Source organism: Leopardus geoffroyi, chromosome C3, assembly GCF_018350155.1.
Source record: "Leopardus geoffroyi isolate Oge1 chromosome C3, O.geoffroyi_Oge1_pat1.0, whole genome shotgun sequence".
In the NCBI taxonomy this organism is placed as follows: domain Eukaryota; kingdom Metazoa; phylum Chordata; class Mammalia; order Carnivora; family Felidae; genus Leopardus; species Leopardus geoffroyi.
The window spans coordinates 85,999,067-86,008,803 of NC_059338.1; the positions used below are offsets into that span (position 1 = coordinate 85,999,067).

At 47.2% G+C, this 9,737-nt stretch overlaps 1 protein-coding gene across 2 annotated transcripts in view; it reads left to right on the top strand.

Moving 5' to 3' along the window:
* Positions 1-8,615, top strand: part of WASHC5 (WASH complex subunit 5) — a 62,376-nt gene extending 53,761 nt beyond the window's left edge. For both annotated transcript variants that reach the window (XM_045453698.1, XM_045453699.1), the window contains 3 exons: positions 916-1,069; positions 3,825-3,912; positions 8,213-8,615. In XM_045453698.1, coding sequence (XP_045309654.1) covers positions 916-1,069; positions 3,825-3,912; positions 8,213-8,269 — 299 coding nt within the window. In that variant the 3' untranslated portion in view covers positions 8,270-8,615. The remainder of the gene's footprint in view (positions 1-915; positions 1,070-3,824; positions 3,913-8,212) is intronic.
* The last annotated feature ends 1,122 nt before the right edge of the window (positions 8,616-9,737 follow it).

Consider the following 9,737-nt stretch of genomic DNA (forward strand, 5'->3'; position numbering starts at 1 on the left):
TGGTCCATTTAAAATTACTTTCTATGTAGAGTGTGAGGATATCCAGTGTCAGCACCATTTATTGAAAAGATTTCTTGTTCTCCATTGAATTGTTTGGATATGTGTGGAAATCCAATTGTTCCTATAAGGGTGGGACTGTTTCTGGACTTTCTATTCTGTTCCATTGATCTATTTATCCTCATGCCCGTACTGCCTTGATTACTATAACTTTATAAGAAGTCTTGAAATCAGGCCATGTAAGTCTTCCTACTTTGTTCTTTTTCAACATTGTGTTTCTTTCCCCTCAAAGACCCTAAGCTCTAGCTCCTGTTCCCCAAGCAGCCATCTGGGCAGAAGGCCAAGGCCTCCAGATTTGGGCAGAAGTCCTTAGTGAAAAAGCCAGTTTTGGCACTCACCCATTCCACGAATTTCCTTCTTCCACCGTCCAGGCTTCTGCAGATTCTTTAATCACATAATGTTCAACATTGTGTTTAAAGATACGTCTTAGAAATGTTATCTGGGATTCAGACTGTTTTCATTTAAGAGACTGGCTCAGCGTGGGTAACATGCCATGCTGCCATGAACAGAAGTTGCTTGTAGCTAATTTTTACTTTCTCGTTTCCCTTTAAAGATACAGATCTTTAAACTTGTCTGCAACGGCGTGTGTTATTGTATTATCCAAAAGAGACAGTGACGATGGTTATAAAAATCAGTAACCGTTTGACTCTGTTGGATCAGACCACCAGAAGCCCCCAGCAACCCCGGGCCGAATTCAAACAGTAGTCCAGAGTTGTTGTTCCCCAGATACTCCTCTGCCAGTGCAGGCGCGGCCCCCAAACATGTTGACATTCACAAGCATTCATGCTGAATAAATATTGCCAAAGGCAAGCCCTTGGCTTTGGCGGCATAATTTGTGATTTGTCGCTCCTTTTGCAGGAATGGTCTGCCGGAAACCTGCGGACCCCGTGGACTGGCCGCCGCTCGTCCTGGGATTGCTCACCCTGCTGAAGCAGTTTCATTCCCGGTACACCGAGCAGTTCCTGGCGCTGATCGGCCAGTTTATCCGCTCCACAGTGGAGCAGTGCACAAGGTACCGAAAGCCAGTCTGGAAAGAACAGAATCAATATTACAGAATGGGCTATAAACCTTGTGTGCGAAGTTCCTCCTGTTGTCTCCCTTGTAGAGATGGGACTTGCTGTCACCCTGCTGTGTAAAGCAAGTCAGGGCCCACCTTGTTCGTAGCAACTAAAGACAACCCATCCGTAGTCACCCTGCTGGGGGAGCCCCCTCGGCGTGCTCCACAGTGATTTTACAAGGATGAGTCATCACCAGGATTCACGACCCCCGTGGGGAAGAGAGTGCAGGCCTGTTCCTCTGCTGTCCTGGGTGCTGTGCTCAGAGCTCAGGGAGCCCGGCCCTCTGGCCGGGCCCCTGGCATAGGATGGCCCCACAGCCTTCAGCGGGAGTCAGGGAGCACGTCCATGTCAGCCTGGGCACGGCCTGGGTTCCTGGTGTATGAGGAAACAGAAGTCACATCAAAGCTCCTATGGGATACAAGGCTTGTAAACCCTTTCTTCTTCCCGCCCCCCGAAAATGTGGCTTCTCTGGGATAGAAAAAAACAGTTATTTGCAGGAGATGCTGGGTCCTGAGCCTCCTCTGTTACCCTGAAGGGTCAGGCCAGCTGACTAAATTTCTCTGGCATGTTGCACATCCAACGTCTGGAACAGTACTGCCTGGTCACTTGGGTCAGTGTAACTTAAAGACTAATGGGAATGACCTTACAGGTCCTCACAGTGCACCCCTGACTGGACATGATTTCAGAGGCCGTTTAGTTTACCTCAGCCAGCATGTGAATCAGCGCTCAGATGCCCCTGGCAGGAACCATCCAGATCTGCTTGGCCACCCCCCTGGGTGAGGTACTCATCACCTCTCAAGGTCACAAAGCCCTGGTCACTGGAAAGTGGCTGACTGTGATGCATGAAAAATTCCATCCTGTCTCTCTGAGATTTCGCTCTCTGGGCCTCCCTCCACGCTCTGAAATTAGAAGAAATGCAGTCTCCTTCCTTTGTGAATGTCAGCGATTGCCTTAGGTCTTTTCCTTTAGATAAGCTGACTTCCACCTGTTCCTGTGCACCACGCCGTGGCCACTCACCGCATCCGTGACCTCTTCTGGGGGTTCCAGTTGGTAATCCCACCACTTAATATGTGGTTTCCCAAACCCACACCGGGATTCCAAAAACAGCTGACCCTTTAAAGCAGAGGGGTCATAAGCTCCTTCATTCCAGGTCCTGTGTGGAGTGCAGTGCGGCTAGAATTGCAAGACTGGGTTCTTGACCTCTTGCAACCTTCTCAACCCCTGACCTCTTTTCCCCGAGAGCATCAGTCAGGCTAATTCTGCCCCATCTTAGTTAGCGGACCCAACGACAGATGGACGCTGGGTGTCTTTCTAGGACGTATGCTGAGACTTGCTTCCAACAGCCGACTTTTTAACAATTAAAAAACAGAAGGTAGCTCAGAAGGATGGGGAAGTCTCGGAAATGGAATTGCAGCAATTGCAAAACGAGGTCGGTTGCAAAGGGCAGCAGTGAGCACCCAAAAACCTAGTGCATCTGGCTCCGGACCGTGAAGAGGAAGCCAGAGCTGCAGTCAGCTTGGTCCAAGGTGATTGGGAAGTGAACTCCACACGGGCCACCCCAACCCCAGTCCCCCATCTGTCAGGAGCTGGCAAATCCTTCCTGATTCTTCCTCACCAGTGACTACAAAGCGTGGCTGTAGCACAGCCTGTTACCGGTGACCCTGACAGAGGTCACCAGGAGACGGGCATCAGGCCACGGCTCGGTTTCTGGTTTGTTCAAGTGCAGTGACATCAGGAGCGTGGGATGCATGGAGGCTCTCCCTTTCCCTCGCCGCCCTGGTCCTGCACTGAAAGATCGAGAGCAGCGGCAGCTTTTTTCCAAGTGTAACCACTCTTCAACCTGCTTTTCCAAAGCAAAACATTATCAGGGAAACTAATCAGTAATCCAGTTCCATGAAATCCTTCATTAATCAGAAAATGCCATTCTGTACGTAAATTAGAAATCGTTTTAAGAGCTGAAGATTCCTTCCGCTGTAAAGAAAGGGTGTAGGCTCCGTGAGAAGCCTGTCACGTCCTCTGCTGCATCCACAGCTCTGGAACGGTTTGGGCAGCGTGGCAGTTGTGTGAGTGAACGAGTAGGATCCATATGGGAAGTTACTGGACGCTGTACTGGACCCCTTCGAATGTACAGTAGGGGGCAGGTGCCGTCCCAGATGCTGAGGAGAGAAGGCTAAAGACAGGACCCAGGCCCTCGAGGAAACCAACATACAAACAACTGAAAACCTCCGAGACTTGGGGGAGAATACTAAGTATGCTCAAAGCGTACGAAAAGGCCATCTGCCCAGAGGAGTGAGGGAGGCCTTTCAAAGGAGGAAGAACCTAAGCTAGAACTGGCAAGATGCCTAGAAATTTACTTGTAAAGTAGGCGTGCAGAGCAAATGGAGCCGCAGAGACTGGGGGCTGGGGAAGCGCGGCCTGTTCAGGGACCTGCCAGTTCTTGAATCACGAAGTGCAGGGTGGTGAGCAGTGAGTCTAGACGGACAGCGGGGGCCGTGTGGTGGAGGCCCACGTAAGCCATTCAGCGCAGACTGCATCCTCTGGGTTATGTTCTGAGAATACACCCACAGGATAATGATATGAATCGAGAGGATGTTCTAGAGATTTTCTCCTTTGACTTTAGTGGTCTGTCGTTTCTCTAGTCTCAGTATTTTGACGGAGGGTCCACCACGTGCAGAGCGGTGCATTGATCCAGACTGTTCTCTGTTGCAGCCAGAAGATACCTGAAATGCCTGCGGACGTTGTGGGTGCCCTCCTGTTTCTGGAGGATTATGTTCGGTACACAAAGCTACCTAGGAGGGTAAGCAGTAGACAAAGGACAATATTAAAGCCCTTTTTGTAAAAAGGTGCCATTAAGAGTGGCCCTGGAGGGGCGCCCGGGTGGCTCAGTCGGTTAGGCGTCCAACTTCGGCTCAGGTCATGATCTCACAGTTCATGGGTTGGTGCCCCACGTTGGGCTCAGTGCTGACAGCCCAGAACCTGCTTCAGATTCTGTGTCTCCCTCTCTCCCTGCCCCTCCCCTGCTCATGCTCTGTCTCTCTATCTCTCATTCAAAAATAAAATAAACATTAAAAAAAATTTTTTTAATTAAAAAAAAGAGCGGCCCTGGACTCACTAGGGGTACAGTCCAGGAGCTCATCCCAGTGGATGCTCTGAGCCCCCCGGGCCCCCTTCTGCCCGCAGCTGTGAGCGCTCCTCCTTTCACTGCGTTTGGTGCTTCACAAGCCCGACTCTCACCGCACCTACCCCCCTCCTCCCTCCCTACCACGCCCCGCTCCCAAGCAGCTCACCCAGCCCTGCTTCTGGTTCCAGAGGAATAGATGGGCAGTCCAAGAGGGAATCCTGGAGGCAATAATTGTGTGGGTGGTTTTTCCCCCACTTCCCACAGCAAGTTCAGTTCAGTTCACACCACAACTAACATATTTACCCAGGGTTTCCAAAAATGACTTCATTTTTTACTCCCCAAGATAGTCTTTCCTGTTCCTTTCTTACTAATGATCCCACTTTGGTAAGTTTCAGCTCAAAGTGCAGAGCTTCGTACTAAAATACAAAAGACTTTTGATAGATTCTGAAAAGCCATTCTGATTTTTTTTAATTAGCAGGTTACTTTTTCATAACAACAGCCAAAGACGATGTTTTAAAAATTAACTGGCGACATCTTCCGCTATAGTGAAACGCTAGCGGCATCCCCCCTAAAGTCGGCGCCGTAACAGTGATCTAGCAGTACCGACTCTCACCGTGGCTTTGGCCATACAGGTTCAAGGCAGTAAACCAAGTGACAATTAAAAAATGCACAAAGGAAGACAAATTTGTATTGTTCACAGAGGATGTAATTGTCTTCCTTGAATACCCACTGGAATCATGTGGAAAACTGTTCCAATTTAAGACTACAGAAAAGCTGATTAGAGAACGTACAGGGTAAATGCACGAATAATTAACGCAAACACATGGTGTGAAAAAGATCCCATTCGCAGAATTAAGGAAATAGCGTAGCCAGGAGTAGTAACCTCTACAGGAGGGGCGCCTGGGGGGCTCAGTCGGTTAAGCGTCAACCTCTTCAGCTCAGCTCAGGTCATGATCTCGTGGTTCATAGGATCAAGCCCCACGTTGGGCTCCATGCTGACAGCGCGGAGCCTGCTTGGGATTCTCTCTCCATCTCTCTGCCCCTCTCCCACTCACGAGCTCACTGTCTTGCAAACTTTAAAAAAAAAAAGCTAAAACGCCGCAAGAAACACGGTTTAGAAAAAATAAGTTATTTTTGATATTTTAATAACAGTTTAGAACAAAGTATAAAAATTCAGAGTCCATCATTCTGAATAAGGAAACTCAAATAGTAGTTTTTATTCGTTTATAGGTTTATTGCAGCTATGATCAAAATCCCAGATAATTTTGTAACGTTGGGGAGGGGGATTTTTAAAAATTTTAAAGAACTCAGACCAAAAGTAGGTTGTTTTTAAAGAAGACATTTAAAACACACCAAATACTTAAAACTATTGTAAAATTACAAAGATCATAATAGTGTGGCAGTGGTATGAAACTCAGTAGATGAATCAATCGATCAGAATATGTAGTTTCCTTGGGGCACCTGGGCGGCTCAGTCAGTTAAGCGCCCGACTTTGGCTCAGGTCATGACCTCACGGTTTGTGAGTTCGAGCCCCGTGTTGGGCTCTGTGCTGACAGCCCAGGGCCTGGAACCTGCTTGGGATTCTGTGTCTCCTTCTCTCTCTGTCCCTTCCCCACTCACAGTTGGTCTCTTTCTCTCTCTCTCTCTCTCTCTCTCAAAAATAAACATACATTTAAAAAAAAAATTAAACAAAAAAAAGAATATGTAGCCTCCTTACATACAGTTGCATGTAAGGGAAAGTAGCATCATAAGTTAGGGGAGTAAGGAAATATTTTAGTCAATAGTGCTAGCACAGTTAGTTCATTATGTGATAGTCAAAAAATAGCCACTTAATGTCTTCACATCTTTCTTATATCCATACGGCTAGTATGGAAAATAGAACCAGCAAACACAAAAATTTTATACAACTATGTATGAGCTCTCAGAACTTTCTATATAAACACCAAAGGAAGAAACCATAAAGGAAAAGATTTAGAGATTTGATCTCATGAATGCTGAATGTAATGGAACAATTCTGTCAAGTGTCTCTTAATTTAAAAAAAAAAAAAATGGGGAAAATATCAACAGAGGATCAGTTTTCTTTTTAAAAAAATTTTTTTTTTTTTTTCAACGTTTATTTATTTTTGGGACAGAGAGAGACAGAGCATGAACGGGGGAGGGGCAGAGAGAGAGGGAGACACAGAATCGGAAACAGGCTCCAGGCTCTGAGCCGTCAGCCCAGAGCCTGACGCGGGGCTCGAACTCACGGACCGCGAGATCGTGACCTGGCTGAAGTCGGACGCTTAACCGACTGCGCCACCCAGGCGCCCCAAAGGATCAGTTTTCTTGATGCGTGGCATGTTCTTTTACATCAGTAAGAAAAAGATAACCAATCCAATAGGAGGGGGAAAAAAAGACAAGGGATATTAATAGGCAGTTTTCAGGAAAAGAAATACAGATGGCCAATAAACATTTGTAAAAATGTTCAACCTTGATTCAGGTGTCACACATCAAAATAACAGTAAAACTTAGTTTCCACCCATCATATTGATAAAATGTAAAATGTTGGGCGCCCGCTGCGTGGAAATCTTTAGAGAAATAGGACTTCTTAACTTCTCAGTACTGTTGATGGCAATGTAAATTGTTTATTCTATGGGAGGGCCATTTGGCTTAATTCAAAAATAACTCGTAATATTCTCACCTGGTCCATGCAGTTCGACTGCTTGGAATGTATCTGCTGGGTATATGTGCAAAAGTTCACCAAGATGCGTGTGCAGGGATGTTCATTACAGAAGATTTAGCAGAGGCAGGGGCACCTGGGTGGCTCAGTTAGTTGAGCGTCCTGACTCTTGATTTCAGCTCAGGTTCGTGATCTCACAGTTCGTGGGATCGAGCCCTACATCAGCGCAGAGCCTGCTTAGGGATTCTCTCTCCCACAAAATAAATGAATAAACAACAACAACAAAAGATTTAGCAGAGGCAAAGGACACAAGGTTATGTGATCCTAATTTTGAGTATGTGTTATGTGTAAATTGGAGGGATTCGTACAAAATAATTACGTTTGAGTTTTCTCTTTAAGGGTTTAAGATTAAAGATTATTTATTTCCATTTTACGCTTCTCTGCATTTGCTAACTTTCCTCCGAGTAGCAGATGATCCCTTTATAATCAGGAAAAAAATTAAACGCTGCTTTTAAAAAATAACCAATTTTGGAGCACATGGGTGGGTGGCCCAGCCAGTTGAGCATCTGCATCTCAATTTTGGTTCAGACCATGATGTCCTGGTTTGGGAGTTCAAGCCCCACGTTGGGCTTTGTGCTGACAGTGCAGACCCTGCTTGGGATTCTCTTCCTGTCTCGCTCTCTGCCCCTCTCCGCCTCATGCTCTCTCAAAATAAACTCACAAAAAAAAAATTCTTTCTCTCTCCCTGTGCCCCTCTCCCCTGCTCATGCCCTTGCCGTCTATAAAAATGAAAAAATTTCCAGTTTCTAGCAGTTGGAGATCACCTAGCTCTACATCCCACCCATTCACCCTACCTGCCCCCCCCCCCCCCAGACCTGTCCCTTGGGACACGCTGTTCTTCCCAGGTGGGTCATAGATCAGTTGTGAGGTGACCTGAGATCACCTGTCAGCACTTCCCAGAGGCGTGCGCATTCCTAGCACCTCAGGTGCCTCGGGGAGCCGGAGAGCCTGAGAGCTGAGCCGAACCGAGGAGCTCACACCTGGCGCGTTTGGAGGCGGGAGCACCGCGTTTGGAGGCGGGAGCACCGTAGGACGTTCCCTCAGATGCCAGCAGGGCCGAGGAGCTAGGCACCAGTGTGAGGAAGGACAGCAACGCGAGGCAGGGTTTCAGGGAGTGCTCCTCCCCTGCGAGTCCACTTGCCTGAGACCCACCTTGCTGCCAAGGGTGTTTTTGTTTTCCTTGCGTGTGGAAAATTCTGACCTTGTTCTGAATCAGAACGCTAGGAAAAAAGTAACTCTTCTGTTTACTCTTTTTAGGTTGCTGAAGCACACGTGCCTAATTTCATCTTTGATGAATTCAGAACAGTCCTGTAACTTTTTTGACATCTGCGTCTTCAGTCAAAGGCTTGTTCTTCAATCTTCCCGTGACTAAAATGAATTTAGAAATGAAGAAACTCAGCTGCTCGTAGAACTGCATTGCTCCTCTTAACTGTGGGAAACATCAGGTATTTAGATGTATCTCACGGCACTCGTTCATATAATTAATATTGTTTAAATCATGGTATTATATGCAATTTGTATCATGTAGGAGCAGAATACATTTTTGTACTGCCTCTTATAAATGCCGAATGTAATTGTTACATATAAATCCATTTAGTTTTATGTTCTAAAGAACTATTTGTGCAATTCGGGATTTTCAGTAAAATAGTAATTGCCAGTACCTAAAGGGGTCCTTCTGCCTATGATTCCGAAACTGTGTATTCATCGTTTAAAAAAACAACAAACAAAAAAACCTCTGGAAGGTAAGTGAGGAATCCGGTAGGTCCCATGGATACCCCCACAACAGGCTGGCAGGCACAGGTGATGGCCAGACCGGGACCAAACAGAGACCACACGCTCCACGGACTATGTACTGTGGAAGTTTCTTGGTGTCTGAGGTTCACTGTTCTCTTCCAGCCATAGAACCCCGGTGGGGGGGTGGGGAGGGGGCAGTTCCCAGCATGCCTTCTGGGTGTCTCTCCAACTTCAGCTGCTCCTTCCGTCCTTCCCCGCCCAGCTTCCCCAGCCACCTGAGCCCCACCCCAGCAGCCCGGCCTAGTCAAGGCCCAGCACAGAATTTTAAAAGTGAACGGTCACCTAGCATGCCTGGGTGGCTCAGTCGGTTGAGCGTCCGACTTTGGCTCAGGTCACGATCTTGCCATTCGTGAGTTCGAGCCCCGTGTCAGGCTCTGTGCTGACAGCTCGGAGCCTGGAGCCTGCTTCAGATTCTGTCTCCCTCTGTCTCCGCCCCTTCCCCGCTCACAGTCTCTCTATCTCAAACAAAAGAAACATTAAAAAAAAATTGTTTTTACAGCAAACTGTTGCCCAATACATAAGGAGTTTGGAAGTGCCCCCCCCTTGGGAGGCTGGCATGGCACATGAGAACTCAGTCCATGGCCATCCAGCATCATCTCAAAAATACCTTGCGGTTTTCCATCTGTAATCAGGTAACATTAACTGCATGAAGTGAGATCTTTAGTTCTCTGTGAAAATGGCCCCCAAAGAAAGCCAGCTGCTAAAAAGGCCAGACTAAGAAAGTGAGATTTAAACCAGAAAATGGAAGTGTGGAATACCCTAGAGGGACTTTGACAAAACCAAGTGAATGAGTCCACCACACGTGCTAAAATGAGGCAAATGAGGTATGCAGGCAACACCACCTGTGATGTGGCAAATGTCCTCGATGGAGAGAAAAAGTGAGAAAGAGAAATTTTTGTTATAAAAGCCTTTTTTAGGGGCACCTGGGGTGGTTCAGTCAGTTAAGCGTCTGACTTTGGCTCAGGTCATGTTCTCACGGTTCGTGGGT